General features: G+C 46.5%; 1 protein-coding gene across 2 annotated transcripts in view; it reads right to left on the bottom strand.

The window, feature by feature from the left end:
• The window catches only part of LOC138759287 (putative uncharacterized protein MYH16), a 115,977-nt gene that overhangs the window by 34,421 nt on the left and 59,571 nt on the right, over positions 1-21,985 (bottom strand). For both annotated transcript variants that reach the window (XM_069929474.1, XM_069929475.1), the window contains 3 exons: positions 8,016-8,148; positions 6,164-6,380; positions 3,485-3,621 (listed from right to left, as the gene is read on the bottom strand). In XM_069929474.1, coding sequence (XP_069785575.1) covers positions 3,485-3,621; positions 6,164-6,380; positions 8,016-8,148 — 487 coding nt within the window. The remainder of the gene's footprint in view (positions 1-3,484; positions 3,622-6,163; positions 6,381-8,015; positions 8,149-21,985) is intronic.

The following is a 21,985-nucleotide window of genomic DNA, read 5'->3' as shown; positions in this document are numbered from 1 at the left end:
TGTTTGCCATTCTTTAAATGACTCCATGTATTTTTTAATAAGAGAAAGTATATCCTTTATCTTGCCTTTCCTTCTTCTTCTATTTCACTGTACTCTTCCTCTTCCTCTGGGTTGGCCATCTGTTGTTTCTTTGTTGCCCTTTTCTTCTCTTCTTTCTTGTTTTCATTGTCTTCTGTGTTCTCTTCTTGCTGCAGGTTTTCTGCAGCTGTCGTTGCCGGCTGTGGAGATCGACTCCCCAGCTGGTCCCCCCTCCCGAATGTGTGTTTTTTTTTCATGCGCATCGCGCATGCGCAACTCCTCGCGCATGCGCGGTTGCGCACTTTTACTCGGCTCAACGAGCCATTTTTGTAGTCCTATTTCTACTGACCTGATGGAGCGGGTTTCTCTCTCCACCGCGGGCCTCTTCGAACAGGTAAGGCCTTCTCCTTCTTCCTCCGTTGTCTTCTCTTCCTCTCTTCTTACCGTTGATTTCGATTTTTCTTTTTTTGTCGCCATCTTCTTTCCACCTTTATACTCACTTTTCTTTAACTTTATTTCTGTGCCTTTGTGTTTTCCTTTGTTTTTTCCGACTTTTCTGGAGAGGGCTGGAGTTCACCGTCCGGACACTACTCCATCACGTGACTCCCTCCCGAATTGCTGTTTTTGAGGTGATCCAGAGCTGAGTGGAAAGCAGCGATATTGCATCCGTTGGGAAGCTAGGGTGACCATCAGCAAATTGCAGTGGGTCCAGATCTTTGCTTAGGTATGTGTTAATTCTGGCCAAGACCAGCCCTTCAAAGCATTTCATCACAGTTGAAGTTAGTGTTACTTGGTGATAGTCGTCGAGGCAGCTCACACTGCTTTTCTTGGCCACTAGGATGATTGATGCCCTTTTGAACCAGGTGGGAACCTCTTGACTGCAGCAATGAGAGGTTGAAAATATCCGTGAACCTTCTGGCTAGTTGGTCGGTGCAGATTTCAGTACCTTCTCAGGTACGCATTCAGGGCCTGATGCATTGTGAGGGCCCACCCTCTTGAATGATGTTCTGATGTTTCTCTCAGAGACAGTTATCAAAGGTCCTCAGCCTTTTCAGGTATTCTAGTAGGCACTGTTTGGTTCTTCTTCTCAAAGTGGGCATAGGTGTTCAGTTCACTAGGTAATGAAGTGTCACAGCCATCTATGGTGTTTGCCCTCTCTTTGTAGGCTGTAATGATCTGCACTCCTTGCCATAGCTGGCGTGTATCTGTCTCTGCCTCTAGCTTCCTCTGGAATTGCCACTTTGCTTCAGAGATGGCCTTCCGCAGGCCGTACCTGGACATCTTGTAGAGACCTAGATCTCTGGCTTTAAACATCCTCATTCTTACTCTCAAGAGATTGCGAATCCTCTGGTTGGTGAACACCCAGGAGGTGCACGTGGACACACACTTCTCCACGCAGGTCTTGAAGAAATCGGTGACGCCTGTTGCATATTCATTCAATCTATGGATGAGATCTCAAATGTGTTCTAGTCCACCAATTCAAAGCAGTCCTGCAGATGCTCCTCCGCTTCCCTCGACCATACTTACAGCATCTTCACTATTGGTTCTGTGGTCCCCAGTCTCTCCTTGTGCGCTGGGAGTAGAAGTACAGCCAGGTGATCAGAAGTGCGGTCGTGCTATGGCAGTAGGCGTTCTTCATGGTGCTGCAGCAAAGGTCGAATGTGTTGGCTGCTCTGGTCTCGCATGAGATGTGTTGGTGGTAGTTTGTCAGGGACTCCTTCAGGTTGGCCTGACTGAAGTGCCCTTGAATAAACGGGAAGGCATCCAGATGTGCAGTCTCATGGTAGTTAATCACAGTGCTCAGTCCCACCAGGGCCAGCCTGACCTTAGCCTGGGACAGAATGTGCACTGCAACCAGGATGATGGTGGTGAGCTCCTTCGGCAGGTAGAATGAGCGGCACTTGATTGCCAGATTTTCCAAGTTGGGGGAGCAGCACTGGGTCATGACTGTCATGTCTTCACCACGATGAATTGGTGATGACACAAGCGCCGCCTCCCCTGGTTTTTTTCCTGATGCTGGTGTCTGGTCAGTGCGTGGAGGGTGTAGCCCTCGGGGCTGTAGCGCCATGTCCGGAATGTCCATGTTTCACCAGGCTTCTGTAAAGCGCATCACATAGCACTCCACGATGTCTCTCTGATGTTAAAGTCTGGCTTGAGCTCATCAAGTCTGTTCTCCAAGGATTATACGTTGGCCAGGAGGATGGTAGGGAGCGAAAGGCTCAGGGCCCAGCCTCTCAGCTTAACCTGTAGCCCTCCCCTCACATCCATGTACTCATCTAACCTCCTCTTACATGACAGAATTCACCCTGCTGCAACTACTTCTTCCGGTAGATCATTCCACTCAGCCACCACTGTCTGAGTGAAGACGCATCCTTTTCTATTACCCCTAAAGTTTTGCCCCTTAACTTATGACCCCCTGTACCAATCTCCCCTACCCTCAGGGGAAAGAGCCTATTCACATCTACTCTATCTACACAATTTTAAATATTTCTATCAAATCCCCTCTCAACCTTCTACATTCCAATGAATAAAGTCCCACTCTACTCATTCTTTCTCCATATTCAAGATACTGCAATCCAGTCAACATTTTGTTCAACCTTCTTTGCACCCTCTCTAGCCTTCATTCAATTTTAACCTTGTATCGCAGGAGAAGGCCCTCCCAGACCATGCCGCTCTATTAACTTACCAACCCCATTATGTTTTGGGGGATGGAGGAAACTGGAGCACCCGGAGAAAACCCATGTGGACCCAGGGAGAGCATGCAAATTCCTTACAGACAGCACCAGATTCAAACCCCCTAGGTAGTTCTCAAGAGGCATGACCCATGACCCACTAGTTAATTTGTCTGTGATTACTCCCAAAAACACCTGGAACGGTGGGTGAAGCAAAATCCCGTCAGCTTCCAGCGATCCTCTTCTCATTTAACTACAACTCTGCCTCTCTCCTGTCTCTGCCCTCTTCTATCCAATTACAACTCTCTGCTCTCCAATTCTTCTTCATTGGGCCGTATGTACGAGTGATAAATAAGCTTACACCTAGGCAAGAACACCCAGCAGCCTTGTGTGTAAGCTGGTGAAAGTGGGTGGCGCACGTAGCACAGCAACGCCAACGAATGGGTTCGTATCCTCACTGTATGTCAGGAGCTTGTAGGTTCCTGTGACCTTCATGGTTTTCTCCGGGTGCTTCAGTTTGCTCCCACCCTCAAGGTTACTGGGTGTAATTAAGGAAGCATGTGTTTCCAGCCCTTTGACTGTTCTGTATCATTAAAAAAAAAGGCCACTCTGGTAGACAAACATACTTTTTATATGCCTCAACAGAACCCAAGCACAAAGAGCTTCCCCCTCTGTGGGATATATATTCTCTACCATTTCAGACCATGGTTTATTGTGTATCTAACAGTAAAATGCTGGTATCTTCACGATGAAAGGAGTTTATGGATTTAGCGGGGTTTTATTGCTGCGTTTACCTCCAACGCTGCCTCCGATTCCTCGAGCGTGGCCTGCAGCTCTTCTTTTTCCATCTCTAGTTTCTTCTTGGCCTTCTGCAGCTCGTGGACACTTTTACCCCCCTCTCCCAACTGGTCCGTCAGGTCAGTAATTTCCTCTGCAGAACAAATCCAGTGAGGGGAGAAGGGATGCAAGTCAGCAATATTAAACCAAACTTAACCATGCCCTAAAACTGAATTGGTTGAACTCAACTGTGTCTTTAACCCAGCACAACGCCCTTGGTGCTTCACAAGACCACCACCTGACAAAAGTGACTCCCCCAAAAAAAAATTAGAATCTCAGACGCTGGAAGGTGCTGAGAAGTATAACAGGTCAAGTAGCATCTCTGGAAAGTGAAATAGCCAAGGTTTCAGGTCCAAAACCCTCCAGCATTCCTGAGGAAGACTGAAGCATTAGTCTAGTCAACAGGGGATGGGAAGGGGTGGGGCGGAAGAGATGGGACATTGGGGATTTTATTGATCGGGGCACTTAATGAACAGACACGCTCCTCTGTCCATGGAGTGCGTTGTTGCCCTTGTGGCCTGTGTGAAGCCGTACACTCCTGCCAGCAGTCAGAAAATGCCACGAGCAGTGACCCACAGAGAGTGACGTTCCAGGAAGTGAGCCAAGCCTGGGGGGGGCTGGGGGAGAATTGGGTTGAAGGAGCAGCGTGGATTCAGAGATTCAATCCTGAGCATGGTTGGGGGGGGGGGGGGGGCGCTCTGACAAAGGTCTTCCACCAGAAACCAGTTCCATTTCTCCTCTCTCTCTCTGATGCAGGCTGGCCTGCTGAGAATTTGCAGCACTGTTAAGAGTGTAAGCCCAGGCAAGCTCTCCCAGGGGGAGAGCCTTCTTTTTGTTGAGATAATATATTGCTTTACACTTAGCTAGGAAGTTGCAGAACTCTACTTGTGCTCAAATACAGTCTTCTGGCCTGGCCTGATCCAAATGGGGATTAAGTACCTCTGGCTGGTTCGGTTGAGGTCAGATACATTTTTGGGATGAGACTGGATCAGATTTGATCAGCTCTTTATAAATCAATTCACTAAGGCTCTGTCATGTGGAAAAGGATTGAGTGATAGCAAACAGCACAGCAAGTGCAAGCAAATTAAGGCATGCTGCCAATTCTTTAAGGTACGTGTTCACTCGGTCATCAACCTGAGGTATGCAGAGTCTCGACGCAAAATGTCAACCCTTCCTCTGTCTGCACAGATACTCCCTGACCCACTTAGCTCCTCCTGCACTGTGGGATTTGTTTGTCCTGTTATGGAAATAAAATCAATAACGACTCAGGCTCTGGTTCAGTTTAGAATCAATCATCGAGTTCTAGTGTGGCCCATCTTGTCCATGTTAACCAATCTAATCCCATTGGCCTGCATTCTCCCCATACCCCACCAATCCTTTCCTATCTATCAGCCTACCTAGATACCTTTTGAACCCACCTCTACCACTTCCTGCGGCAGCTTGTACCACATGGCCCCCACCCTCTGTGTGAAGGGGTCCTTTTAAATCTTTTCTCTCTCACCGTGAATCTATATTCTCTAGTTTCAGATCCACCTACCCTGAGATCCACCTACCCTTATCTATGCCCTATTTGATCTCTGATGCTCCGGAGAGAAAAGGCACATACTATCCAGCTTCTCATTGTTAATTCAAGCCCCAATGGACCATGGATAGTTTAGGTTTGAAAGTTATACATCTCCAGAGCCCATGGGCGATTGTAAATTTGATCCTGATCGGCAGTGCCATGGACTTGATGTGCCATGGACTTGAGGTGCCCTCTTTCTGGGTTGGTGCAGGGAGAACCAGATGGATAGCTGATGGGTCACTGAAACTTCAACAGACAGATGGGACCAAGAGGACGAGAAAGAATTATCATCATCATTGCGGAGAGAGGAGGAAACGAATAGAAAAGTCGCTGATAGTGTAGGGTGGGTCTGCTGTCCTCACCAGTCCCACAGCGGGTGAAGTATTTCTGATGCAACGCGAGGTTATCAGAAAGATGGGATAGTGTCTGGGCCACTCCACAGCATCGTTTCCATAGTTCTACGTTGCTCCAAAGAGTTCCAGGCTGAGTGTTAATTTCAGCCCCTCAGTAACTGCGAATATTTATTATCTCCGACCCTACTGGGGTAATTTAGCACTATTGCAGACATTTTTTTTTACCAAAATTCCTGCTTGACTGCAGCAAGAAAGAATCTCAGTGCGTCTTTCTCATGTCTGGGCTCAATGCTAATGGCGCTCGTGCACCCCTACAGCAGATGGTCCAAGTTTTCGAAGTGAGTCCAAATTCCTGGCCGAAAATTCCATCCACTGGAAGTTCTGAAGGGGCATGAAATATTGCTCTTCCCGCATCCACTGCCAGGGAGGTGGGCGTACTACCAGAACATTGGATTAGGTGGAACCTTCTACAGCACAACCCTGATCAATACCTGAATGACCTAACAGTCCCTCTACGTAAACCCGTTTTCCTATTTATTAATCATGCTCTTGAACGCACATTGACTTTTTTTTAAACCCTTTACGCTTCTCGGAGTTCTTGACTGCCAGTCATCTTCCTAGTGTCAGCCCTGGCTGAAGTAATATTAATTCACAACCATTATCACGCACCTCCACCACAGATTCATTTTTGTGCCCGAGTTTATGCCCCCCAAATCTACCGTGGAAGGTTTTGTTCTCCCGCTTTATTGAGTCCAGTTGTTCGACGAGCTCTTCGTAGGATGTCTTCAGTTTGAAGAGCTCAGTGGCGTATTGCCGGCATTCCTTCTGCGAGGACTCCAGCTCAGTCTGAACGTCCTCACACTTCTGACGCCAGTCTGAAATCTGCTTGTCAATCATTCGTTGCTTCTTGTCCAGGGTTGCACCTGCTGCATTAGCCTATAGAAAGTTTGGGGGGAAGGGGTGGGGGGCGGAGACAAACAACTTTAAATTCATCAGTATTCAAGTATATGCCCAATGCACAGAGTGCATAAGAAATAACAGCAAGATGAGGCTGTTTGGCCCATCACTCCTGCACTGCCACTCGACCAGATCACAGACGCGAACAGCTCTGCCTCACCACCTTGAGGAAGGATGTACCGGTGGATTCGGAGGCAGTTCAGAGGAGGTTCACCCGGTTGATTCTAGAGATGAGGGGTTAGCCTACGAGGAGAGATCGGCCTTCTGGCGTTGTACTCACTTGAATTTAGAAGAGTGAGAGGGGATCTTATAGAGAAACACATCAAATTATGAAAGGTGTAGATAAGATAGAGGTAGGTAAATTGTTCCCATTGGCATGAGAGACTAGAACTGGGGGACATCACCTCAAGATCCAAGGTAGTAGGATGGAGATGACGAAGAACTGCTTTTCCCAGAGGGTGGGGAATTTGCTACCCATTGAAGCAGTGGATATATTTAAGACAATTTAAGTCTTATAAAGTTGGGGAATTAAGGGATGTGGGGAATGGCAAGTAAGTGGAGATGAGCCTATCATCAGATCAGCGGTGATGTAATTGAATGGCGGAGCAGGCTCGACGAGGCCATTCCTGCTCCTATTTCTTATCGCTCCTGATCTTATTTCCTATTATCTGCAATTTTCCCACTGATCCAAAAACTCTCTGTGATTAAAAAAAACATTTAATGAGTTTGGTCTAATGAAAACTCTGCCGATTCACTCTCTGGGAGAAGCAGTTTATCTCTGTCTGAAATCTACTTCCCTGGATCATGAGGCGACATTCCCCATTTTGTGATGTGTGGTTTGGGTGCAAAGCTGACTTTATGTCTCATCACAGACAATGAATACTTGGGAGAAAGGAGGGGAGCCGTCTGAAGGAAACATTCACAGGCTAATTAGTGACTGTAAATTGTTCCTGGTGCAGGTGAATACTAGAGGAAATGGGGAGAGTTGCTAAGACGTCAGAGAGAATGGGATGTTGGAAAATAAGTGGTGCAATGAGATTTCTGGGCTTTGAGGAGTTGAGTTAGATTGAAAGGTTAGGACTTTATTCCCTAGGGTGTCCGAGAATGAGGGGAGATTTGATAGAATTATAAAATTATGAGATGAGGGGTACAGACAAAGTAAACACAAGCAGGCTTTTCCCACTCAGGCTGTGGGGGGGTAGGGGGGGTGTGGGGAGAGAAAGACAAGAACTAGAGGGCATGGGTTAAGGATGAAAGGTGAAATGTGGAAGGGGAACTTTTTCAATAAAAGGGTGGTGAGAATGAGGAACAAGCTGCCAGCAGACATGGTGGATTTCAACATTTAAGGGAAATTTGGATAGCTCCGTGGACAAGAGGGGTATGGAGGGCTATGGTTCAGGTGCAGGGTGATGGGACTAGGCAGATAATGGTTTGGCAAACTAGATGGGCTGAAAGGCCTGCTTCTGTGCTGCAGGGTAGTAAGAGACCCAAAGCTAAAGGGTTCTCATAGAATTTGGAATCAAATCAAGTCTTCGTCTCTTTGTGACCTTTAACTGAGAGGCTGACCAAGCTTGCTTTTCTGCTACTACTGGTGAGACTCTGGTGGAGACACACCTTCTCCAGGTCAATGCTCAGCTCCTCCACCTCCACTTGCAGCCGCTGTTTCGTTTTCTCCAGGCTGGAGCACTTGGCCTGGGCAGCTTCCACCGATTCTTCTGCCTCCTGCAATCGAGACGTCAGCTTCTTCCTGTCGTGATGCAAACGTAACAACGTTATTTGCTCTTCCAGTCCAAAGCATTTCAAATTTTGTACCAATGGTGGACGCAGACTATGACGAGAACCCTACTGGCACAAAGCCCCTCTTGTCCGAGATCTCCACAAAGCCCGCCCTAATCTCCAGAGCTAAATAAGATCAAGGGCAAAGTCTAATAGTTCCCAAGCATAATGCTCTGGTGCGCTGAGGAAACAGCAAACAAGCATAAAACTCAAAAGACTGTAGAACAGGCTTTATTCCGGTAAAAGTCTGAACACCAGTTCAAGCCTTGGTGGCTCCCGTTTGACTGGCTCAGGGGGGGCCGGCTCAGGTCTATATTCAAGTCGGCTGATAGACAGCCAGCCAGGTGGAGTCAGCCCCTTCGGTGGTCTTCCGGCAGGTGCAGAGATCGCCCCCTGCAGTCAGCTGGTGGTCGTATCACCACAAATGCCAGGTCTGACATTCAGCTTCATAAACGTACACCAAGGTTTGTTTTGCTTGAATGTGAACACACAACCTGGATGGAGACGAATTCAGAGTAGGACTGTATAACTCGCTCTCTTCTGGTCTATTAACCTTCAGCATTCTCTTTGGAATTGGCACGATCTAGGACAGACCTTGGGATTGGAGTGGCAATTTCCCATAAAATAGACTCGACGCAAGCCCAGCAAGTCCATCGTAGATTAAACTGCACTCGCTGAAATTTCGCAGTCGTAGAGGACCATATGTCACGAACATCTGGGACTGGCTTCAGTTCGAGTGGCTGAATTTCAAAGGCTTTGGAGCCACTGGGCCAGGCAGCTCAGGGCTTCCATTTTACTGGAGCAGTCCCAATGGACAACACCAGGTGGCACCAAAAGGCCAAAGACCAGGGAAAGTAGGAGGAGACCAAAAAAATACCAAGATAACAGGAAACAATCAGCAGGTTGTTCCATTAAAGAATTCCGTTAAAGTCTGTAGTCTGCACTGAGAAAAACAGAATAATGTATTTGTTTACAGATACTCAGCTATACAGGATCCAAATTCAGACATTGTACCAACCCTTCCCTTTCAAAGACAAGTTTAACAGCTGCTCTTTCGACCAATAGTTATTTCCAAAGCTTTTTTTTTATAAAAAACAGCGATTTAGAAAATGCTAGAAACGCTCTGCAGAACAAGAGACAAAACCAAAGGTCCCAGCCCCTTCACCACTACGGGCAAAGGGAGAGAGAACAGGGGTGTTCAAGGTGTATGGAAGGAGGAGGTGGAGAGGGATGAATACTGTTTCGGCAACAGAAAGTAACTCGTTTCCTCTTTCCGTTCTGACAAACGTTTCACGGCTTCTTTCACCTTCCACAGACGCCGCTCAGTGTTGTCAGCACACTCTGTTTCAGATTTCCAGCAGTTTGAATGTTTTTATTTTATTTTCATTTATTGATGATCATTGACTGTTTTCATTCTGAGGCGAGTCTATTTTATGGTGAAATGTGCAGTATTGCGTGCTTTGGACCCCAAAGGATCTTTCCTTTCAGCAATCTTTTCACTAAAATGGAGCACTGTCCTGAAACAAGTTTATTGCCATCTGAATGCACCAGTACATCCCAACGAAACAGCGTTCTCCAATCCTCGGTGCAAAACATGCAGACACACGACCAGACGTGGCACAAGCAGAAGCCTGAATACACCTGAGACTGTCTGATCTCGGAAGCTAAGCAGGCTCAAGGGCCTGGTCAGAACTTGGAGGGGAGACCTACAGGTGCTCTTGGTTTCTGTGAGGGTCGCTGGACAAAGTGGCGACTCTCTGTCTGCCTTACTGTAGACAAAAGTTAAAGAATTTAATGTACGTTACATTCTAAATGTTTTATCACATCTTTTACTTACAAACAATACATGTGCATTGAAAGAATCAGCTCTTTCTCATTCCCCTGTCCTTTCGTGAGTAGTTTGTTGCCTTAATTATAAATATCTCTTGCTCCCTTCAATAGAAGGACACCGCTACCGGGATGGTTCCAGTTTGTGACCGTCTCCTTTCAATAAAAAGGCAATTTTTAAAAAAGAAATGTTGCTTGCAAAGAATTAAAGAATGCCAAATCTCGTAGAACTGTTGCCTTGAGGTGACAGACTCCCAGGATCAGTCGCTGAGCTCTAATGTTGGCAGTGTGGATGGAGTTGGCATGGCTTTCCCGAAAATGCCGTGGTTTGGCCTGAGAGCTTGGGTTTCCTCCAGCATCCCAAATAATTGCAGGTTGGTTGGTAGGTTGATCAGCTACTGCATAAGTAAAGAGAGAAGCTGCAAACTCTGGGCCTCTGTATCCCCCTCCCCCTCTGCAACCAAATCCTTGACTTCCTCATCGAAAGACCATGGTCAGTACGAATTAGAAGCGACGTCTCCTCCTCACTGATCATCCACACAGGCGCCACCCCAAGGATGTGTGCTTAGCCCACCGCTCTACTCATTATCCACCCACGACTGTGCGGCCAGGCACAATTCCGATGCCAGCTACAAGTCTGCCAGTGACACCACGTTTGTCGGCAGAATCACAAACGGCAATGAGGAAGTGCACAGGAGGAGATAGATCAGCTCGTTGAATGATGTTAACGGCAACAACCTTGCGCTGAATGTCAGCAAAACCAAGGAGATGATTGTGGACTACAGGAGGAAGTCAAGGGAACATGACCCAGTCCTCATCGAGAGCTCAGTAGTGGAGAGGGTCAACATCTCTGAGGATCTGTCCTGGAGCCTCCGTGTTGATGCAATCACGAAGAAAGCTCGCCAGCGGCTATACTTTGTGACGTGTCTGAGGAGGTTCAGTATGTCACCGAAGACTCTCGTAAACTTCTACAGGTGTACAATGGAGAGCATTCAGGCTGGTTGCATTGCTGTGAATGTGGCAATTCTCAGGACAAGAATAAACTCCAGAGGGTTAACTTGGCCTGCGACATCACAGTCACCAGGCTTCACTCCATCGAGGACATCTACATGAGGCGGTGTCTTAAAAAGGCAGCCTCTATTCTCAAAGACCCCCCCACCACCCAGGCCATGTCCTCTTCACTTTGCTACCATTGGGAAAAAGGTACAGGAGCCGAAACATGAACTCTCAGCGGCACAAGGACAGGTTCTTCCCCGCTGCCATCAGATTCCTGAATGATCATTGAACCAAAGACACGGCCCTATTATTTTTATTTTTTATAATAATGTTGCAAGATGGTTATAATATAAATGTTTGCACTTTGATGCTGCCACAAAACACCGATATTCATGTTTGTTCTTGACAATAAATTCTGATTCCTAAACTAATTCTGAATGGTAGAATCTTGGGGAAATGAGGGGATATGTGGAGCACAATTTCTGGCAAAGAGAAATCCAGTCTTTGGGATTCAATGTCGACTTTTTTAATTTTAGAAATACAGCACGGTAACAGGCCCTTCCAGCCAATGAGCGCACTCTACTCCCACGTGACCAATTAACGGATTAACTCCCTACATCTTTGGAACATGGGAGGTAACCAATGAGGACAAGGGGTGAGTGGGCAAACTCCTTCCAGGCACGGCGATTTGAACCCAGGTTGCTTTTGTTCTAGGGAGATGAGCCATACCGCCATTGCAAACTTTCCCTTTAGGTCCTAAAGGCCTGAAGGCTACTAATTGCCATCACAGCATTAACCCTTAAATGTGTTCTGCCATCGATAAGGTCGATGTGATAAACAATGCCTGTTGACATTCAAACATTACAAAAGTGTAAATAAGAAGTACTTCCATTGATACAGCTTCAGAGGAGAGAATAACCATATGTTGACAGAAGCCGCTTTTACACACAGCCTCTGCAAAGTGGGAATACTGTGCCACACCATTCTGTGTAAGAGGTATGAATGTGGAATGGGGGGGGGGGGGGAAGAGAAGGGAGGGGATCATTGCAGTCCCACCTTTAAGCCAGCTGCGGAGGAGTCACAGCGCCGATGCGCATTGTGCAGCAGTTGTTTGGATCAGTGTAATAAAGCAAAGCTGGCTTAATGACGGGCCTTCTTTACAGCAGTTTTGTGGGATTTCTGTGTTGAAAAAAAAGGGCGAGGAGAGGTCAGACCTCATGCTTTAAAGAAATGTGACTGGAAACCTGATTTTTAGCACAGATCTTGATTGCAAGCCACGTGCAATGGAAATTAAATCCATTTTCTTTGGATGACTGCATTGCATGAAGGTGGAGGTGGAAATCATATTGATTGATGGGATAGACTTAAAGGGGCCATATGGCCTCGCCCTTTTCTCTTTGGTGCACATGATGTTCTTAGGAAGCTTTGGTGATGATTTGAATTATGGTTTATTTTCAAAAAGAGAAAGCAAATTTAAAAAAAAACAATGAAATGGCTCCAGGCTGAAGAATACAACCCACAAAGGAATCAGCGTATGGGTGGCTAGTTCACCAAAATTAACTGATGAATTTTACAACTACGACTGTATAAGAAAGGCAAACTGGATGCGTCACAACCCAGGATATAAAGCAGAGATCCCAGGACCCTGAAATACCTTGTACCAGCGAACCTTTTAATGGTATGAAATTCCGAAGGTCATTAATCACAAGAATGTCCTCAGCAATCCAAGTAAACTTGTGAGCTGGAAGGGATCAACTGTCTTGGGGAGATAAAACTAAACGATTCAGAATCCTTAACAAAAATGGCCCGCTAAACCAGAATATATATATTTAAGGCTATCACAAAATCTGTAACCACTGGCATGGGTGAAACTCAAACTTTATTTTTCCATGTGTCTTCCACAGAGCAGAGGTAACAGATAATGCAGGAACGAACTGTCTGGACAAATTATAGATATTTACACGAAGGATGGATGAATTGCAGTGAGGATTCCCAGTCCTGTTATGTTCTAAGGCAGCTCCGCTATTTTCATGTTTTCTCAGCTCAGTGGGAACGTTAACCCACTCATTCGGCCCGAGGAATAACCACGACTCCTGAGGCCTGACATCATCATTCATCTAGATGTGACTGATGGATCAGCTTTCAGATAACACATAGAGCTGTCAGATGTTGATAATTTATGATCTTCTGCATTAAAATACAGTGAAAAGCTTTGTTTTGTGTGCCATCCAGGCACGTCAACCCATGCTCAGGTAGTACAATAATAAAGCAAACACACACGGAGTGGTTCTAGAGTCAGTCAACCAGCGACCACATAGATTTCCTCTGGCCACGCCAGCTTCCTTCCGCATCCCAAAGGTTGGCCATTGTTAGTTGCCCTTGATGTATAGTTTGGTGTGGATTCTGGGAAGCGGTATTGTTGATGGGAAGAATAGATTGCAGAGAAATTCATCACAATACAGCTTTTCTCAGAATGTAATAAGTCAAAACAGCCAATGTCATATGGGAACAAAAGACCAATTTACCCTCTTAATAAATGAGAATAGTGTAGGCCTAAACTGCATGGAGAACTTAGGCCTGAACTGTGCAGACAAGTTAAGCTTAATTGCTTTCCACCTTATAGAAACCAACGCTATTAACCTAACCTGGAGGGAGGAAGGGAGGTTGCGGACCGAAAAGATGTTTCAATACCACTGAACGTAACATTCCTCATGTGATGGACCAATGTGAAGACTGAAATCCTCCAAAATTATAAACACTTGCTGATAAAATGTAGTGGAAGGAAGAGGTAAAAGAAATGTCCAATACATGTGCAAAAATATCCCAGGAGGATTTATTTTTTCAGTGCATTATGGAATGCAGCCAAGCTTTTTTTCAGAGCGTTTCTTTGATCACAAAAACCAGAACAATCTGTGCGATGTCTGATCCCAGCAAATGATAGTCAATATACCTGACTGCTTTGATCCCGGGAGCTGCCTTGGTGTCACCCCCACGGTATAAATCTGAAAGACGTGACCAAGAGCAGATGCCGCAATGAAATAATCTGCGGCATGAAGCTCTTAGATCACAGGGCTTGTTCCAAATGCAATCACGGGAAGTAAAACTTAGGAAATATCCTGTTCACCAGCTTAAAAAAAAAACCCACTATTATTTCATTATATTTATTTTCCTCTTGCAAGAATGGCAAAGACATTGTACTTTTGTGGTCTCTTCAAGGAACTGCCGTCATTCCAATAGGTACCCTTCCTTATCAACACTTCTGCATTCAGTCTTGAGGATATACCTGGAAGGGTTTGGGCCCATTGGCTTGCTTTACGATGGCTACTTTGATTTATTTAGTTTTAAAGCCTCTGCTCCCTCAAGTTTTCATGTAGCAGGTCTAAGCATTCATTAGTTAAAAAAGGGAATAGAAGGAAGATTAAAACACACAAGGCTGGAGAAACTCAGAAGGTCAAACAATGCATTTTACAAAGCAAAGATAAAGGTACAGAACCAAAATTTTATGCATGAGCCCTTCATTGAGGTACGAGCAAAACGTGGGCAGGTGCCCAAATAAAATGGTGGGTTAGAGGGTTAGGGGAAGAGAACAGTTCTACAGGCAAGAATTAATCGGTGCATCAGGGAGGGAGGGCACACCAGCGAACAAGCTGGGGGTGGGGTCGCGGGAATGTTCTGTGAATGGAGAGGGAAGGGGTGGAGAGCAAGAGGAGAGAAGATGGAGGGATGGGGAAGAGAGGGAGAGTGGGGTGTAGGCTAGCAAAGGACAGTAAGTCAATGTTAATGCCATTCAGATGGAAAATTAGGTTTTGCACCTCCAATTTCCAGGTAGTCTGGTTTTGCCAGTACACGAGGCCACGGACACACATGTCAGTGTGGGAGGGGGTGGCAGAATTGAAGGGGTTGGCCCCTTGGAGATCCCCATCAATGATGCAGCCAGAGCGAAGGAGCTCAGCGAAGCAGTCTTCCAATCTGCGCCAAGCCTCTCCAAAAGTGGAGAAAGGCACAGCGGGAACCCTGGATGAAGTAGCTGACACCCAGGGATGTACAAGGCGCTTCACTTGGATCGACTGCTTCAGCCCTGAATAGTGGAGAGGAAGGAGGTGTGGGAGCACACGCCGCGCTTCTTGCGGCTGCAGGGCAAGATGCCGAGGGGACAATTACTGGGAAGGGATGAGTTAATGAGGAAGTCACAGACAGAGGGAGCAGTTCCTATGGAAGGCAGAGAGGGGATGAAGGTAGTGTCCTGTTGCAAGAGATGGAAATTATGAAAGATAATGTGTTTGATACAAAGGCTGGTGGGGTGGTAGGTCAGGACAGTTTTAGTGTGTCTAGGGGCAGAGGGGTGCAGGATGGATGAGTGGGAAATGGAGAAGATGCAAAGTAAGGGCTGAGTTTACGGTACTGTAGGGAAAGCCACCTTTTGAATGAAGGAAGACATTTTGGATGATCTGGACTGGAGGACCTCATATTGGGAAACAGATTCGACAGAATTGAAAGAAAGGAATAGAATCCTTGCAGGAGCTGTAGGTGAAATAGATGTTGGAGTTGTTTAACGAAAAAATGAGTGCAAAAAGCTCATCTCCTGATATGGAGATGCAGAGATCAAGAAAGGGGAGGCCAGGGTGAAAGTTAGCATCAAAGTGAATGAAGCTGATGAGTTCATCGCGGCTGCACAAGGCAGCGCCGCTGCAGCCGTGTATATAGTGGAGGAAGAGTTGACGGGCTTTGCCTGTGGAGGCTTGCCCCTTGGATTGGTCCACAAAGCCCACAGGCAGGCTGGGACCCAGGGCTACTCCCTTTGATTTGGAGAAAGTAAGGAAGATGCAGTTTATGACAGGGTTATTGATTTGGATTTGACAATGGTGGATTTAAGAGGATTACTGGGGTGGGGTGAGGTGAGGTGAGGGGGTAGGGCACAAATCTGAAAGCACCAGAGATTGATGCGGCGCAGCAGCACATCTTTAACGTCGTGATTTTGGGGCACATGCTGGCACTGTCCCAAAGTAAAGGAACGACTGCTATTGTTAATTAGTAATCGCTACAACTGCTATTTACAGTCCTTGTGTTCGATTTAAACCAGAGCTTGATTTCTGTCTCTGTACCGTTACAAAGACCTTTTCACATCCAGCACATCGTTTCCATCGAAGCATGGAACAAATGCAACACAGAACAGGCCGTTCATCCCATCTAGTCAGTGCTGAAGTATTATTCTCCTTGGTTCAATTTCTTGCACCTGGACCATAGCCCTCCAAACCCCTCCCATCAATTTACTACTCAAATTTCTCTTAAATGTCAAATTGACCACTTCAGCTGGCACTCTCACCACTCGGCGTGAAGAAGTTCCCCTAAATGTGCCCTGTCAGCATCTCACATTTCACCCTCAAGCTACGTCCTCCATGTCTCACCTAACCTCAGTGGAAAACACCTGCTTGAATTTACTCTTTCTACATCCATCGTAACTGTGTATACCTCCATCAAATCTCCCCTCACTCCTTCAACACCAGTCCACTTCTCATCAGCACATTTAAGTTTTAGTCTTGGATACATTGATCTTGTCAGTCTCCCACTGTCCCCTCTCCAGATCAATAGCAGTTGTACAGTGCCCTCCAGAATGTTTGGAACATTCTTCCTTTTCCTTTTATTTGACCCTGTGCTCCAGAGTTCTAACTTGGTAATCAAACAATTCACATGTGATCACTGGGGGCTCTCCTCCCACCATAACAATGGGCACCCACAAAACTTGATGCAGGCGAAAGGCAATAAACATTGTGAAGGACTCCACACACCCCTCATGTAAACTGTTCTCCCTTCTGCCATTTGGTAGGAGTTACTGAACCACTCGGGCCCTTACGACCATATTGGGCAACAGATTTTTTTTTCCCACAAGCCATCAGGCTCCTGAATTCCCAGAAATAGTGTACCGTGGACTTTTACTGTATATTTTAATATTTCAATGTGTTTAACTATTCTAACATATTTACGTAAATATGCTCCTTGGTCCTGGAGCAACACTATCTCGTCTTTACTGTGCGAGCATGATATGAATGATAAATAAAGGTGACATCCCAGATTTTAATCGAGGTTACTTGCGTACATTTTGGTTCGACCTTGTAGAAATTACATCACTTTTTATACACAGACTCCTCATTTCAGGTCACCATAATGTTTGGAGCATTTGTGAGTACTCAGGTAGGTTTAATTGCTTCATTGGTGCAGGTTTTAGAGAGCTAGGCTTGTTTCTAAGCTTGGAATTTTTCCACATGAGGACTAGGGTTGTGCCCAATGAAAATCAAAGAAGCCATTATGAGGCTGAAAAACAAGAATAAAACAGTAAGAGACATTGCCCAAACTTAAGGATTTCTGAAATCAACTGCTTGGAACATCACTAAGAAGAAAGAATGTGCGAGTGAGCGCAGTAATTGCCAAGGGACTGGTAGGCCAAAGAAGACCTCCATTGCTGATGACAGAAGGATTTTCATCATAATGAAAAAGAAATCCCCAAATTCCTGTCCGACAGATCAGAAACACTCTTCAGAAGGTAGGTGTGGATGTGTCAGTGATGACTGTCCACAGAAGCCTTCATGAACAGAAATACAAAAGTGACACTGTGAGATGCAAACCACTAGTTAGACACAGAACCAGGGTGGTCAGATTACAGTTTGCCAAGAAGTATCTAAAGGAGCCTGCAAAATTCTGGAAAAAGGTCTTGTGGACAGATAATTCCAAGATTAACCTGCATCAGAGTGATGGCAAGAGAAAAGTGTGGAGGCATAAAGGAATTGCCCAAGATCCAAAGCATACCACACCATCTGTGAGGCATTGTGGTGGGGGTATTAAGGCCTTGACATGTACACAGCCACAGGTGCTGGCGCATTTATTTTCACCGATGATCGAACTGCTGATGGCAGTAGCAAAATGAATCCTGAGGTGCAAAGAAACATCTTATCTGCTCAAGTTCGAGTAAACTCATTGGACGGCACTTCATTCCACAGCAAGACAACGATCCCAAATATATTATTGAAGCAACTAAGGAGTTTTGCCAAAGCTAAAATCTGGAAAATTCTTGAATGGCCAAGTCAGTCACCAATCTAAATCCAAATGAGCATGCCTTCCATATCCTGAAGAGCAAACTTAAGGGGATGAGCCCCCGAAACAAGCAGGAGTTGAAGATGGCTGCAGTAGAGGCCTGGCAGAGCATTACCAGAGAAGAATCTCTGGTGATGTCAATGAATCATAGACTTCAAGCAGTCATTGCATCCAAGGGATATGCAACAAAGGACTAAAATTACTACTTTAATGTACATACCATTGCTCTGTCCCAAATATTATGGCACCCTGAAATGTGGGAATGATGTATAAAAATGGCTGTGATTTCTACAAGGTCAAGCTAAAATGAATAACATTTAGAATGTGCACTTTAATCACATGTGAATTGTTTGATAACAAATTTAAAATTATTGAGCACATGGGCAAATAAAGGAAAAAAAAAAGTATCTTTGTCCCAAACATTATGGCGGGCACTGTACTCCCCCAGCTTGCAGTAATGGGCCATTCCTTCTGTGCTCTCGTAACAATTGCCCACAACCTTGCCCAGCCCTCTAATCTCCACATTACAGAATGGATCTTCCCTTCATCTCAGCAGTAGTGCATTCAAATGCAGAACCTGTGCTGCAATCTCCAGTATTCTCTTCTTAAACATCTTCCCTAGCTATTTGGGATGATGCTTGAATTCTGGATCCATTGGCCAAACAAACTTTTAACCTCTCCTAACCTGCTTTCTCTCACACCTCTATAAGCTGCCTAGAATTACTTTTCTACTTTAAATGTCCCATATGACTTTAGTCTGTACTCCTTCCCCTGCCCTCATCTCCCTCTTCTCCTCCGTTCTCTCAATGCTCCACCCTTTTGTTCAGACGCCTGCCTGCTTTCCCTCAAGCCTTGGCAAAGGGCTCAGGGCCGAAACATTGTTTGCCCTTTACTTCCTGTCGATGCTGGGCGGCCTGCTGAGTTTCTCCAGCACTTCTGTGTATTGCCTAATCATTATTGGTGATGCTTTTAAAAGTGACTGTTCCCTGATGATATGGACTGGATTCCAATGAAAAGACTGGTTGAAGAGACCTCTGATAGGTCCTGGTTGGTTAAGGTTTTTGCCACATCAAAAGCTTAAGGCACTGGTGTCACATTGAGATACAAGATTTTTCGGTAAAATATTGATCCATTTTTGCCTTTGTATTCCAGTGTGGAGCTGGATTCAGAAAGTCTCATTTTTCAGTTGAAGGCAACACATGCAAATTGCAGATAATAGGAAATAGAGGAAACAAGCTGGGAAACACAACATTATTGCAATATTCCAGTCAAAGTAAAAAATCTTCCAACTGCCCGAGAACCTGGCCAAATGACCCAGACGCACATATTTTTGTACCTCACATAAAAATTATTCATTTGGTGGTATTGGCATCAACACACAAGCAAAAAAGAATCCTAAATCAGCTATTCTGTAAATTTAAAGACTCTCATATAACAAGATAATTTTAAATGAATGAAAATCATTACTTTCATAGGGTTCCCTTTTTTAAGATCTTTAGCTTTCTTTCAAGTTTCCGTTAATAAATAGTTAGTTATTTGGAAGTAAACCAAGCAGGAGTACGAGTTATTACTAATGCATCAAGATTATCTTAACAACTATAAGCCTGAGTAATTATCGTACAACTTCATTAATCTTGGGGTTTCGTCTGTTCAGGAGGATGTGAGAATAGGGGCTCGAGTGTAAAAGAGGGAATGGAGGAATCAGGGTTTCAGAGTGTTAAAGGGAACACAGAAACTAGGATTCTGGTGTGTTAAGTGAGCCCGGGGACTAGGATGTGGGTGTGCTAAAGGGAGCACAGGGATTGTGACTCGGGTGTGTTAAAGGGAGCCCAGGTAGTGGGACTCAGGAGTGTTAAAGGGAGCCCAGGGACTGGGGCACAGGTGTTCTAAAGGGAGCACAGGGACTGGGGCACAGATGTGCTAAAGGGAGCACAGGGACTGGGGCACAGGTGTACTAAAGGGAGCCAGGGACTGGGACTCGGGTGTGTTAAAAGGAGCACAGGGAGTGAGGCATGGGTGTGTTAAAGGGAGCCCAGGGATTGGGACTCGGGTGTGTTAAAGGGAGCCCAGGAAGTGGGACTCAGAAGTGTTAAAGGTAATACAGCGACTGGGATGTGTTAAAGGGAGTACAGCGACTGGAATGTGTTAAAGGGAGTACAACGACTGGGATGTGGGTGTGTTAAAGGGAGTATAGAAACTGGGATGTAGGTGTGTTAAAGAGAGCCCAGGGAGTGGGACACGGGTGTGTTAAAGGGAGCCCAGGGACTGGGGCACAGGTGTTCTAAAGGGAGCACAGGGACTGGGGCACAGGTGTGCTAAAGGGAGCACAGGGACTGGGGCACAGGTGTACTAAAGGGAGCCCAGGGACTGGGACTCGAGTGTGTTAAAGGGAACCCAGGGAGAGGGACACAGAAGTGTTAAAGGGAGCCAAGCGAGTGGGACTCAGAAGTGTTAAAGGGAGCCCAGGGAGTGGGACTTAGGTATGTTAAAGGGAGCCCAGGGACTGGGACTCAGGTGTGTTAAAGGGAGCCCAGGGAGTGGGACACGGGTGTGTTAAAGGGAGCCCAGGGAGTGGGACACGGGTGTGTTAAAGGGAGCCCAGGGAGTGTGACACAGGTGTGTTAACGAGAGCCCAGGGAGTGGGACACGGGTGTGTTAAAGGGAGCCCAGGGAGTGTGACACAGGTGTGTTAACGAGAGCCCAGGGAGTGAGATATGGGTGTGTTAAAGGGAGCCCAGGGAGTGGGACATGGGTGTGTTAAAGGGAGCCCAGGGAGTGGGACACAGGCGTGTTAAAGGGAGCGCAGGGAGTGGGACACGGGTATATTAAAAGGAGTACAGCAACTGGGATGTGGGTGTGTTAAAGAGAGCCCAGGGAGTGGGACATGGGTGTGTTAAAGGGAGCCCAGGGAGTGGGACACAGGTATGTTAAAGGGAGTACAGCAAATGGGATGTGGGTGTGTATAAAGGAGGCCAGGGAGTGGAACAAAGGTGTGTTAAAGGGAGCCCAGGGAGAGGGACACGGGTGTGTTAAATGGAGCCCAGAAACTGGGGCACAGGTGTGCTAAAGGGAGCACAGGGTCTGGGACTCGTGTGTGTTAAAGGGAACCCAGCGAGTGGTACTCAGAAGTGTTAAAGGGAGCCCAGCAAGTGGGACTCAGAAGTGTTAAAGGGAGCCCAGGGAGTGGGACTCAGAAGTGTTAAAGGGAGCCCAGGAAGTGGGACTTAGGTGTGTTAAAGGAAGCCCAGGGAGCGGGACTCGATGTGTTAAAGGGAGCCCAGGGAGTGGGACACGGGTGTGTTAAAGGGAGCCCAGGGAGTGTGACACAGGTGTGTTATAGGGAGCCCAGGGAGTGGGAAACGAGTGTGTTAAAGGGAGTACAGCAACTGGGTTGTGGGTGTGTTAAAGAAAGCCCAGGGAGTGGGACACGGGTGTGTTAAAGGGAGCCCAGGGAGTGGGACACAGATGTGTTAAAGGGAGCCCAGGGAGTGGGACACGGGTGTGTTAAAGGGAGCACAGGGAGAGGGACACTGGTGTGTTAAAGGGAGCCCAGGGAGTGGGACACAGGTATGTTAAAGGGAGTACAGCAACTGGGATGTGGGTGTGTTAAATGGAGCCCAGGGAGTGGGACACAGGTGTGTTAAAGGGAGCCCAGGGAGTGGGACACGGGTGTGTTAAAGGGAGCCCAGGGAGTGGGACACGGGTGTGTTAACGAGAGCCCAGGTAGTGGGACACGGGTGTGTTAAAGGGAGTACAGCAACTGGGTTGTGGGTGTGTTAAAGGGAGCCCAGGGAGTGGGACACGGGTGTGTTAAAGGGAGCCCAGGGAGTGAGACATGGGTGTGTTATAGGAAGCCCAGGGAGTGGGACATGGTGGTGTTAAAGGGAGCCCAGGGAGTG

The sequence above is a fragment of the Narcine bancroftii genome, chromosome 3 (genome assembly GCF_036971445.1).
Source record: "Narcine bancroftii isolate sNarBan1 chromosome 3, sNarBan1.hap1, whole genome shotgun sequence".
Classification (NCBI taxonomy): domain Eukaryota; kingdom Metazoa; phylum Chordata; class Chondrichthyes; order Torpediniformes; family Narcinidae; genus Narcine; species Narcine bancroftii.
Note: the sequence above shows the minus strand (reverse complement) of the source record. Positions and strands in the feature narration are given on the sequence as shown.